The sequence below is a fragment of the Cardiocondyla obscurior genome, linkage group LG09, assembly GCF_019399895.1.
Source record: "Cardiocondyla obscurior isolate alpha-2009 linkage group LG09, Cobs3.1, whole genome shotgun sequence".
NCBI lineage: Eukaryota > Metazoa > Arthropoda > Insecta > Hymenoptera > Formicidae > Cardiocondyla > Cardiocondyla obscurior.
In genome coordinates, this window is record NC_091872.1 from 3,891,823 (window position 1) to 3,905,784 (window position 13,962).

The window sequence follows — 13,962 nt, forward strand, 5'->3', positions numbered from 1 at the left end:
AACCGCGGAAGCTTCTGCGAGCTTCATCCTCGTCCTCGTCTTCACGCGTACTCGGTACCGAAACTTCCTCCCGTGCAAGTCGCGTCTCTAAGTGGGTCCGTAGCGAATCACAACGACGGTCGGACATGTACCCGTACTAAACTGACATTAATACCTGTTCCGCCGAGGCTCACGAAAATGCCAAATTCAACGAATACAAAGCCTTCGTTTTCGAACGAGTAAATATCTTTATAGATTTTTTTTTTTATATATATATATATATATATATATATATATATATATATATATATAAACTGAACATTATACAATGCGCGCGCTCCGCTTAATTAAATTAATATAATTAAATTTTATTTTAAAATACTTTTAAAGAATTAAAAATATATGTCTCACCGCATATGACGAGACGATTTTGTAAAAGATACACATATTTCATTTTTATTCATATTTTCATACAATATCGCGTCACGCGTTTTATTATATTTTTATCTCGTATAAAAACATATGAAAATATCAAATAAAATAAAAAAAAATATATATATATATATATAAACGCACTTTTTGAAGTTCGTGGAAATTCGACGGTAGCAGATTAATCATCTGCGTTGTTTTATTCGAGAGGAGACTTTCTCGCGGATGTCAAGGAAAGCCAAGTCAAAGGCGGAATCGAAGAATACGTTTATACCATTCGCGAAAGACAACGCGCCGCTCGTTGTCTCGTTAAGTCGACAGAGATCGAGCGTTCGTTCCTTTGGTCTGCGAGAAGGAGCATCGCCCCTTTTCAATATGTCAACCCTATTCAACCTCCAGAGACTCTGGAATCTTTTCTCCAAGCAAGGTGGGCTTCGCAGAGAACATCTTTTGCATAAAAGAATATGGCCGTCTTTGATAAAGAGAAAAGCACAAGATTCCCAAAAGTAACGACGCCGCGATATATGTATAATGTGACGTTTTGTTATAGCCGCGAAATATGGTCGTTACTTATACTTCGCTCGCGTCGTCCGATGTCTTTAACGCTCGCACCGAGACACACACGAGGCTACCGTAGAACATGGAATTTTGTTACACCACGATCTTGTATTATAAAGGGCTGTAAACGTTCCAACACCTTCGCGTTCCTCATCTTCCTCTTTCTCTTTCTCACCACTGCGTTACTTCACATGGTGTAACGTCGCCTGTGAATAGACGTTATAGGTTCTTTTATGCGGAACGGAGGAAAATAAAGAAACTACATATGACGCGCGTGTGGAAAGGTGATTCTTGTCGTTTTACTGGTTCATGGGTGGCAGCGATTTATTTTATAGCAAACTTTTACATAACGGCTATATAACGATTGATGACAAAAAACACTTCCACGGTGTGTAAGTCGTGATTGACACGTATTATATGTATAAAAAAATATTAAAGAATACTAATCTTTTACCATTAAAGAATTTAAAAATGTCGCAAAAGGATATTTTAAAAGGGCAGATTAAAAAAAAATTATGATATTTAACTTTGGCTAGTGTTAATAACAATAACAAACTAATTAATTAGTTTAATAACTTAGTTATTAATATAATATTTCAATGTAAATTAAGTTTTATTTATTTTATAGAAATCTATATATTAACCAAAAAATACATAATACTATAAATATCACTGTACTTATTATCCACATAATGCGTAAATATCCGGAACATTCTACAACAATGAAGACTTAGTATAACAATAAACTAAAATAATTAAATTGTGCAATATCACTTTTTTCTCCTAATTTTTCTAATAACTATAATACTCTTTATTTTTTGTTTATTGCATTATTTAAACTAAAGCGAAATTAATGTTTGTGACATTTGTTAACTTACTTTGATTTTGTTCATGTGCTGTTATTATTGTCGTTGTGTTATAAGGTATGCTAGTTGGTTGATTTTGTTGTTCAAATTCATATTGCGGATAAACGGACATATTATTTTGACAATAATTAGACGGATGTGCACATCTTTCACATCTTTCGTCGACTGTAGATATTTCTACATTATTTCTTGATCGTTCCATTACCTCCGCATATGAAGGTGGCGCGACATCGTTTATTGTATAAATCATTGATTTATTCTGGACGTTCATTGAATTATTGTCCCGAGATACTACAAGAATTATTGCAAAATTCAGGAAAAGAGTTAGGTAAAAAAAAAATATATATATATATACATATATATATTTTTTTTTTAAAGGAAAAAAGAAATTGTTTGAAGCGTAATAAATTAATAAGCACAATCAGCACATAAAAAAAATGTATAACTGATAAAGATAAAAAAAATAGTATAAAGATTTTAATTTAAAATATCGATGTGTAAGTATGATAGCGGATTTTATATCATTTTTATTTTATCAAGTTTTTTTAGCGTAATCTGAATCATTTTAATAAACATTTTATAGTAAATAATTTATTAGAGATAACTAAGATATTTTATGTCCTTGTAATAAAAAAAAAATATATATAGAAAATATTCCATGTGTTAATATAATATGTATATTTTAATTAGTTCAAATTTTTGGAACATGTTTCGTAGAAGAGCGTGATATTATATCGTATTTATGCGGTGCTCTTATCTTTTTAGATTTTGCGATAAATAGATTTTAGTTAATACTTTTATCTCTTCCAGTTTATCATTTGCTCCGGAAGCAATTCTTGTAATGAATATACGTGATTAATCTCTGAAACGCGACACAAATATAATATTACTGGCATAAAAAAACATTTTCAGTATGTTACATCAACGACTGACAATATATAAAAATAAAACTGTGATTAATATCAATTATTTACATTTTTACTATAAGTTTAAACTAAATCAAAAGTAACACTTTCTCAAATAATCTGTCAATTTTTTTTTTCAAAATAAATCCTGTTTTTAATAAAAAAAAAATATAAAATAGTCAAATAATCCTCAATTATTTTTTTTTATATTAATTAATTTCTAGATAAGTCATATATTATTATTTTATACATATACTATGTTATCGTAAGAAATAATGAATGATTGTAATTGTAAAAACAAGGAAAGTTTTACGATCATACCTGACATATTATCGGTTTCTTTGTTACGACAATGACGTCAATGATGCTTTTTAATATGCAAACTGTGGCCTGCAGTCTGATATAGATATGTCGTATTACGTATTGCAACGATTATATAAACGTTTAAACGGTTGAATTGTAGTTTTTCAACTGGCGTGAGATTTGAAAACGTCTGAATAAAAGTCAAGTGCTCGATGTCAGTATTATACAAAGCGATTACATATCAATGTTCTAAAGATAACCTGTGCTTATTATCAGCCACAATTAAACTTTTGCGCAATATTAGTATATTGGGTGCGGCATCGATCCCTGTGGAGCGACACTGACCTTTCAGTTTGGATAGTATCGGTCCCTAAGGACCGACATTGCACTTCTCATTTAGATGCCGTGTCTCCGTGGACTTTGTAGAACAAAACTTTGCACACGACTTATGTAAAACAAAATAAAACTATTTGCTTTATAATTTATACTTATTTTATAATTATTAATACTTGCAAGTAATTCGTAAATACTGTTCTAATACCCTTCCTTTTTTTAATTTTGTCATTAGTCTGATATAATTTGCAGCGGTGTACGTTTTACTTATACTAAATTTAGTAAATTTAAATATTTGATAGAGAGTAGATTAAAAAAAAATGTTTAAACAATCTTCATTGACTCTTATATTTCGCTTTGTGCAGCCCGATTTGCCTCGGCTGTCTTTATGCAGGAAACGTATTTCCGTCAAATCGCTATCTGATCGAGTCATACTCTCGCGTGAAGCATCGCAATGTCAATATCAGAGGAAAAAGAGTCTCGCGAGCGATGTGTGTCGCGTTCGTATTTTATTGAGTGTCGACTTTCGGCTTTAAAACTCTCATACGCGATAGATGCTGCGCGAGAGAACGGTGTTTATGGATTAGTTATATATAATATAGGTATTTACTTATTACGTCGTTATTTGAAATAACACGGTTTAAATAAAAAAAAAAAAAAGATTAATTTTGTGAATAGAATGTACAGGTACACAAAATAATTGTGAAAGAACGTTGCAAGGACTTAATAGCATTGGTATGCAAAATGTAATTATTATATAATTAAATGTAATATAATAATCATTAATAAGTATTATTTTGTGTTAAATGCATAATTAGTTGCGATTAATATTTATAAATTTATGTACAGTGATGGGAGATTCATTTGTGTCTCATCAATTATACATCAATATATCTACACATAAATTTATTATAATGTTGCGCTCTCGCTTGGGAGTCGCGCACTCGCCCGGTTACTCGCTCGCGCTCGCGAAGGCAATGGGACACTCTTAATTTACAAGAGAAACGGACTTTATTAGAAACAGGACAGATCACGCGATAACAGAATACTTGCGTTGACAGCACATCGTCGCGCGCAGATCGTGAACTTGACGCCGAGCAATATATTTTTTTATTCGATTTTTATATTCGACAATCTAATATCTTTTACGTTAAAATTCGATAATCATTCGACAACAATGAGCACGATCCCCATACGTGTTATTTCCCAGATTTTTTAAATATTAAAATTATTAATTAATCGATTAAAAAAAAAAATTCTTTTTTAAATTTATAATTAATCTAGCACTAGCATACTTAATGCATTACTTGTGTAATAGTATAATTTACATTGTTTATTTCCTTTAGCAGAATATTTCATCTAATTTATGTAACACAATAAGGAATGTGAAATCAAGAGGCACGGTAGTGCCTCCGCCGCCAAGTATAGGCGCAGCGTACTATACGATTTACGATGACGTTCGCCGTCAAGATTATAATTCTTTAGCTAACAACTTCCCCGGGTAGGAGCGAGCGCTAAGACTGTCGGCGAAAACGAACGCGATCGAACGACTGTTTAGCCACAAAAGGCGAGAACGGAAGCTCGCACTCGGGCACTTTATAGCAATTTTGCGAAGTTGCGGCCCAAGTACACAAGTTCGATGTTCCAGGCTGCGCTGGGTAGATTAGATTTGGCTTAAGAGTGAATGAACTGTCCTACGATAAAAGCAGGTAATTCCGCGACGCTCGCTAACTTCGACACGACTTCGGGCGCCTGGAAAATAATCTGCCGCGGGGGGTGAGTCGGTGTTTGTGTCGACGGGCCGTGGCGTAGAGCGTAGACAAACCCTCTTGTTCCCGAGGGCCGCTACCTACGGCAGCCCGACGGAAAAGGACCGCTTTTGTGCACCGTGGAAATCGTAAGATTGGTATCGTCGCTCGGCCGCCACCCGGTATTGCGCCTCACAGCGGCATCACCACCGCGATGGTCGTCGCCTTTTATTTCGAGGGAAATTAACGACGACCGCTGAGTAATTGTCGGGCGTTAAGCCCCCGCGGAACGTAATTACGCGAGGACAAAGCGCCGCCGCGAAGTAAATACGAAAACGCGGCCGCGGGACGAATTTGTCGCGCGGCGCTTTCGAGGCGACGAAACTTCTTCGGAACTTCATCGTCGGTACCTCTGTGAAGCTGGTAGGACCATATCAGCAGAATCATTTCGGACCTATCAGATTATTTAATATCAATTTTGTACCAATTAGTAGGTACTATTAATAATTTTGTATTATGTCCAATAAAAAAAATAAAATTGTGGCGCTACTAGCTTCACGTTAACATTTATTACGAATTTATTATTAATTATTATTGTTTAAAGTAAATTGGCGATAAATATTTGCAAAAATTTTAAGAAAACAGTAATGTAAACAATTATATTGGACTCAATTATATGTAATGTAAATAATTTTACATATACATGAATAATGCAAGTTCTGTTTTATTTATTTTATTTTATTTTTATCTTTTTATAGAAAGTGTTATTTTTATATCAGATTATCTTTTTTGATTCTTAGCACATAAAACTAAAAGCAATTTATCGTTTATGAAAATTATCATCATCAAGTACATTGTATAATATTTAGAAAGAAACTCATGAATAAATAATTATACTTTTGAGTCTATAACTGTCAGCTGAGCATTAGTATTCATCTGCCACCGTTAATTTCATCTAAACTAAGTATACGTTTAAAAAAAAGTCTCGTGAATAACTAAGTAAATTTTTCAAATCTATAGCTGTCAGCTGAGAATTCATATTCGTGCATAATAATTAATTACGTTCTGAGAATGCATATGTTTGACGTAAGAACAAACCACATCATATTATGATGCACTTCTTTAATAATCTACGTCAAAGAAATCGCAACATGCAATAACAATTTTCACTAATTACACAGTTCCTCGTGCGTTTTTCTCAGTAATTTTAATTAGCATTATTTACAATTTCATTTATCAACAGAGAAAATATTGTATTACGTAATAAGATATTTGTAACTTGATTTATTGATACGATAGTATAATCTTCTTCTCTGAAGTACTCCAATATGCAAATTTGATTTAAAATATATTAAAATAAAACGTTTTATGTTTAATTGAATTAATTTTATCAGTTTGATTGCCGGTGATCAGTTTGATATGCTCGTCAACGGTATATTTTAAACAGTGTAATTCCTATGCTTAATATTAATTCACTCACCACGCACGAGGAACAATCGAACGTATATGTATGTCGACCTCTTGTATACGTATACGTTCAATTCGGTCAATGACTCGATGCCGTACAGGTGACTTTTCTCCGTTGTACTTATCAACAGTGACGAGTGACCCGACGAATGTCACATTCGGCGCGAGAGTGACTTACGGAACGGCGGCGCCGCAACGACGTTGTTCGAAAGAATGAAATAAAAAGCAGTGCATGATAAAACGACATGCGTAGGCAGGAAAGATCGCGTATATCGGCAAAGAAGCAGAGAGAGGAACATAGGGGTGCATTCGATGAAGGCGCGCTACAGCCGACCGAATGACAATCCGAATTTTCGCCGGTATAGGAACGGCTCGTGTATTTTTTTTTTTTTTTTATACAGACACGCCCGGTTGGCGCCAAAACCATTGATTAAACCCTTGCGCCGACCCATTTTTCCCCTCTCGCGACCTGTTCTCTCCCTCCCGACTGTTCCCCGATCCTCTCAAGCCACATGCGCTCACGTATGAAGCAAACTTTTTGGCAACGAAATACACTCGCGTTATTGCTGCACCGATTGAGAATCACTGGGATCACTTGGCTCTCCAAGTTCTACTATAGTAGAATAAGCGTGTAAACAAAAAAAAAAAAGTATAAAAGTAAATTTTTTTTTTTTAATAACGTTGTACGAATAATTACGTTCGCTAATTATCTATAAAGCGATATAGCGTATCTCTTAAATTCGCCGATTATCTCAAAAATGCGCGGATACTGGAGGATCGATTATGGCGATTATCTCGTGGGTTTCGTACCCGCCGTAACGCTGGTAACTTCTGACGTGAATTAAGCTTCGCGGTGTCGTAATTACTGGTGAGAACAAAGCGCGAGGCACGCGCGATGTACGCGTCGAAGTAAACACGAAGATATAATGGCACGAATTTGTCGCGTGCCGGCACAAGCGTACCGCTGCATTCGTTATCGGTGGCTATTGCGACTACAGGTGGGACCCGCCGTTGCAATTTAAAAGTCCATTTGTTCTCGGATAACGTCAGGAAACGCCAACGCCAACGGCACGCGCGTTTTATCCGAAAAATATTGAGACTGAAAATAGTATACGAGGTCGACACGTAGAAAGAAACGTGGCGCGAGTACAAAGTGCACGCGAGAAGGTCGTAGAAGGCGGAGAAGAGGATGTTAAATACGCGAGTGCAAAAAATTGTCTCTCGGCGTTATATCTCCCAACGTTTTTATAATACAGTTCCCGATATTGTCCCTGAGAAGTGAAAAGTCCAACGTGTAATATAATAAAATAACAAATGTCTATACGACTTTTAATACTTTATAGATAAATTTATATAATGATCCTTTCCTTATTTTTTAATTACTACAAGATCACTGGTCACCGGATTATACGCCGGCTTATATAAACTTTTCGTGCATTTTTTTATTTATAATTTCTATAAAAAAGTTTCATAATATGTAGAAGAAAAATATAAGAAAGATAAGATACTATAATTAGATTTAATTAAAATTGAATCGTGGATGTGCAATTAGAGCCCGTGAGATCAAGAACGCCGCGTTAAAGACATTAACGTGTAAAGAAACGTATAATTCATTTAGAATACAAAACATTTATAATTACGTTATTTTTTTATTCGCAGCCATGCGTCAAGGCGCGTGCTGGAATAAATGAAACAAGTTGTGACCATATATTTTTAATTATTCAGCTTATCATTGCTTCCTGCGGTCGCGACGTCATCGTTTATCGTTTATGCCCCCCAAATACGATGCCCGTCGTGTGCACGTGCACGCAAGTATGACGTCAACTTCAACAAGCATGTCCTGCGTGCTTATAGAATGAGCAGCAGATGCACAAGGCGCGAGTAGTTATACATACATATGCACATGACGCGTACGGAAAGAAGAGAAGGCACGCGGATGTGTTATAGAGTTGTTTCACGTATACGAAGCTGCCATACTGCGCATCCCGGTAGTAACCCACCTTTATGACCAACGTTCGCGGAAAGTGCGTTTTCCCCCTTTACCCGGCTGTGTCATGCCCGTCCACGCCCCGCAGTTGCAGCGAAGGCGAGAGAAATCGTCTTGAAAGCTATCCCGCAAAATTAAGAGCTACTCTCATAATTATGCCATTAATCAAATGCACAAGTATTAAAATAATATTAAATGCGTTTCCATTGCAAGATGTAGCTAACATTTAATCATGCTTATTCCCGATTAGCTAATGATATTTGAGCTTGCGGATTTGAATATACATCGAATAGTTTTTTTTTTTTTTTAGTCGGAAGGCTTTGATAGCTTTTTTCGTGCAAACATCCCACCGTGATAATAAATGTGTAAGAGCTTAGGGTACTTTTCGCGTTCGCAAATAATCCGATCCGCTACGTGTCTCGTGGCATACAAATAAGAAAACGTGTTTCGAAATTAAAATTTAAATAACAAATTTTAAATTGGTTATATAAATGACTATAATAAGGTATTAAAATTTTATCTAATTTTTTTTTTATCGACAAATCGTATACCGAAGAATTTTATGTTGAAAGGAATTTATTGGTACAGCCTGTCGTGTACATGAGCGAGGTGAAGCTATTTGGATAAATTATACGTAAATGTTTTATTTTAATCAATAATATAAATGTTATAAAAATAATTAGCAAGCGTGTTCTAAATCAGAATTATTTCATATGATTAAACAACAAAAGCGGCAGTCGGTGTATATTACTTATAAATTGAAACTTTTCCATCCTTGCCGAGTTCACAATGCAATTGTTATTATCGACATCCCACTTAATATTAATGACGTATGTAGCGAATAAATATGTAAAGGATGACTAATGACGCATACGTCTAATGTTGCGGAAGTACGTCAGGATGTACATATACATATGATGTAAAAAAGGCAGAAATATATACTATCTCTAGCTTCCAGATTAAAAAAAAAAAAAGAAATACATTGTATACTATAAATTAATTAGCAAAAAATGTTTGGCTCTTTAATTTGGTTAAGAGACAATTTTCTTCCAAGTACAAATTAAAAAAAGAAATTAATAAATTTAAAATTTAATAGCGATTTGTCGTTTAAGTATAAGCTAGTCTGAGTCTGTTGTATATTTAATTCTTAAAATCGTATTGTTAAAAATAGCAAAATAAATTAGCGCGTTTCCTCGAAAAGTACCCTGGCAGCTTACAAATGGGTTACAAAATGCAGATCTGTGTTAGAGATCCTAGTTGTCGACTTTAACTATATGAGATACGGTATACTCCAAATGGCTTAATTCGTTTACAAATGGTCAAACTTTGACGAACAACGGCGCGTTTTTAATTCTTTCCGACGAGCATAAAAAAAAAATCTTGCAATGACGCGAGATAGCGACGGTGTTCATAAAAACTTATTTCGCCGCCTTTCATGCGATTTTACACGACGGTCGGAGTGAAGTACACTTCACACGAGCGCGCGTTATATTCGCGATTACGTGTCTCGCATGTCCTCCGCCGACAAGGCGATCCCACCGGAGAACGAACGACGCTCCTTCCCCGAGCTTGGTCCTTTTACGGTCGTCGAAATAACTCCGTCGTGATTTCTCGCGGATTCGAGAAAACTTAGCCGGACGCCGGCGATTTTCTCAAGCCAGGTGTCATTCTCGTATGTTTTATTTCAGAGACAGCCGACAGTCGTAAACTGACTACGAAATGAGACGTCATATTTTTTTTGCGATAAACTATGTGGGACCGTAACAGTAAATTGCCGGTTTGGCTCTTACTTGGGAAATCATTAAGTTAATATTGCAAAATCATATCTTATTGTGTAAAATATTTTTTTCAGCGTACGATTGGCGTTTATACACACGATGGCAAGACTGTAGCGAATTACCGCGGATGTCACATTGCCATTTCGCTTCCTTGCTGACAGAAACCACCGTCACACCCGGAAATTATGTGGCGTGAATTCAGTGCCTTAACGTTCGACAGCCTGTCTTGAGTACATTTTCCGGCGCTACACGTTAGTTGCCGAAGTCTCGCGGAAGCACGACCTCCCTGACGTTTTAAGATCAGATAATTTTGTACGATGTATATGTGGCATTGAAATAAATTTTGTACGATAAAAAACATAATTACCTAAGTGCATATCCTTAAATGTAATTTTCAAATAAAAAAATTATCTATTTATAACCCTAAAAGAAATTTAACAGCTATAAACCTATGTATTTTAATTTGCCTAAGACTAAATTTTTATTATTTTGGACATTTTAATTTTTATTTTACGGTTTAAAAATTAAACTTTTATGATGAAAATATAATTGTTACGAATATTTAAACAAGTATTTAGACGAGTATTAAGACGAATATTTAGGCGAAGAAAAATTTTTAATCAGATTAATTACAAAACGATGTTTTCTACGAAATTTAACGAAAACGGAAAAAATTCGAAAAGCGACTGCCGCAAGTGGCCGAAAACGTAGATTGTGCCGCAAGTGGCCGAAAACGTCGACTGTGCCGCAAGTGGCTGAAAATGTCGACTCTGCCGCAAGTGGCTGAGTCTTCCACTTGCGAATTCTAAACTACTTTTCTACTCTACTGCTACTAGAAACAACGAATCTACGAATTGTAACATTTTCTTTAATCGCGCTGTTCTTATTTATTAATTAAAAATATACTTAAATGCGTTAAAATACTATATATTAAATATTTTCGTAGATTCGTCGCGTTTGTAAATAAAATTCTTCACTTACATTCGATGCGACGCGGGCGGAGTTCAGCTACGAAGATAGATGGGGCGATGATTCTGTAACACACAAATAAAAAATATAATGAAAAACATGTATAAAATGTACCAAATTATGATTTTTGATTTATAAATTTTTAATAATTTAATTATAAAAAGATTTTTATAAGAAACATTTTTTTCTAAAACGTTAAATTTTTTTTTTTTCTTTTGAATTATTACTTTAATTATTATTGAAAAATAAAATTAATCTAACAAACAAATTTTTTTTTACTTTTATGTAAATATAAAAAAGATATTTACCCAAACGTTGCTCCGCCGATGCCAGATGTCCATCCGGGACCTGCTCCTCCTCTCAGAACTCAGTTCCATCTTTTACTGGTCACTCGCGACACTCGCGGATTATTAATTAAAGCTAATCGCGCGACCCTGGCGGCACTCCCGTTTTTAAAATTCCTAAACAAATTTCAACCGACCGTTTACTTTATACGATTTCGCGACGAACCCCGACCGTTCGTTTATTTAATCGACAACGACATTAAAAAAAAATGAAGACCTGTAACAGAACTATATTAATCTGCACATACATATATAATAATTACAATAAATAGAAGCAATATTACAAATTCTACAAATACTACAAATACTATGCAAATTCTGATTTACCCGAATTGTCCGATTTACGCGAACCGCCCGATATACGCGAAGTACCGCTTTACGCGAATATTTTTATATATATCTATATTTTTTTTCGCGTGTAATAAATAATTTACCCACCCGAAGTCTTAATATTAAAAAAAAGAAATCTTTGACTTACGGAACCATGCGAAGCAGCGGAGTAACCTGCAACAAATAAATATAAAATTTGGATTATAGATATGCTGAAAATATTAACTATCTTAACAAAAAATTTCTTTAATATGTCTTTAAATAATTTAACAAATAAATAATTAAAAATAAAATTATCTAATATCAAAAGAGAAAATTTATTTTAACGTATATTAATTTTAAGTAAAGAAAAAGCGATGCTTACCCAGGGGTTGCTCCGCCGATGCAAGATGCCTATCCGAGGCCTCCTCCTCCTCTCAGCACTAGGAATTGATAATCTGTAACAAACAAATATAAAGATTTAATGTAGAGATGCCAAAAAAATATATCACCATTAAAAAAAAAATCTACAAGCTTCCAATTAGTTTATTAATTTAAAAAAATTGAAAATAAAATTATTATCAAAAAGGGATTTTATTTATTTCAGAAAAAAGTTATTCTTACCGTAGGGTTGGCGCCTGATGCCTATCCGAGGCCTCCTTCTCCTCTCAGCACTAGAAATTGATAATCTGTAACAAACAAATATAAAGATTTAATGTAGAGATGCTAAAAAAATATATCACCATTAAAAAAAAAATTCCTTCTTCTAAACTCGAAACTTAAGTTAGCGTTTTCGATGTGATGGATAACCGTGAAAATGATAGCGTAAATATATGAAGAGATATTTATATTAAAACGGGAAACTTGAGTATATTAGACGGAAAAATTCGCGCAAAATAGAATATAAAATAATAGTATTAGATTTTTTTCTTTTGTTTTCTTTTTTTTTTTTTTTTTTTATTATACGTTTCTACTTTGTTAAAAATTATGCACCTCGGCAGCCAAAAACGTTTATTTATAATTACACGACTACCCCATTAAAATATGACTATTAAAAGTTATGCGTATAAATCCACGTCGCAGCACCAATTCTGCGCGTATCTTAGCGTTCAACGATAGCGCGTACCTTTAGACGGTGCCGTGAGTTTGCCTTTAAATTTCGGCCCTTCTTATCGTCGTCCAGGCATGCACCACGTCGCATGGCTATTTGTCATTCTAAGCGGTAAGAGTTATGCAAGAAAACGCACCCTCCTGCCGTGGTGTTTCACGCACGGGATGATGGCACATTGTACACGCGCGTAAATAAGACTTTGCATAAACGTGGCCATCGTGATATGCGGATTCCGACGTCCGATCCACGTGCAAACACCAGGTATCATGGTTTTTAACGGTTAACGCGATGCACACAGGCGCACGTAACAAAAAATGTTATCTCAACTCCATCAATTCCGCAAGATTTTATCTGAATATTTTTTTTCTCTGTGTACAGATAAATCGCGATAATCGCGAAAAATATACTTTTCGTTCATCAGTATTGCCATTGTGAAAATATTATTTTTCGTGTATCATAACAGTTCAGGAAAAGCAAAAATTGCACGTTATTTACTCAGAAAATACGATATTATTAGCTAGATGAGAGAAACAGTACCTAAACTATCGAATATATCAAATATAAAAACGATAAACGACACGACATTTTCACGACTTTGTTAAACAATGTTATTTAATCAAAAGTCTTTTTCTTTTGCGATTTAATCAGATATGTATAAAAAAAATGTTAACGGTAATTTTAAATCGACTCGCGATTTATCGGGATCTCTCCAATAGCTTTCTCTTTCGATTCGTTGTTTTCTGTTATAAGAGACGAAAACTTTGAAGTATTGGAGAAAACAAGAGAGAAAAAACAGGCTCTAGGCGTTAATCCCTTTATGAGACATGATAATCGTTCATAACGTACGGCGCGGCAAGCAACAGACTCGCGGATGAC

At 34.6% G+C, this 13,962-nt stretch overlaps 1 protein-coding gene and 1 long non-coding RNA gene across 3 annotated transcripts in view; both read right to left on the reverse strand.

Moving 5' to 3' along the window:
* Positions 1-1,560: 1,560 nt before the first annotated feature.
* LOC139105718 (uncharacterized) lies at positions 1,561-6,301 on the reverse strand. The gene is made up of 3 exons (XM_070661977.1): positions 3,059-6,301; positions 1,845-2,123; positions 1,561-1,680 (listed from the first exon to the last, which is right to left on the reverse strand). The coding sequence occupies exons 1-3, from the start codon at positions 3,063-3,065 to the stop codon at positions 1,589-1,591; spliced, it is 378 nt and encodes a 125-aa protein (XP_070518078.1). The 5' UTR covers positions 3,066-6,301; the 3' UTR covers positions 1,561-1,588.
* Positions 6,302-10,498: 4,197 nt separating this feature from the next.
* Positions 10,499-13,962, reverse strand: part of LOC139105723 (uncharacterized) — a 39,278-nt gene continuing 35,814 nt past the window's right edge. Inside the window, exons 5-8 of one of the 2 annotated variants that reach the window (XR_011546236.1) lie at positions 12,600-12,664; positions 12,361-12,433; positions 11,631-12,170; positions 10,499-11,387 (exon numbers count right to left, since the gene is read on the reverse strand). This is a non-coding gene — a long non-coding RNA (uncharacterized lncRNA). Of the gene's footprint in view, positions 11,388-11,606; positions 12,171-12,360; positions 12,434-12,599; positions 12,665-13,962 lie in introns of those variants that run through there. The other variant, XR_011546235.1, reaches the window with a different exon arrangement.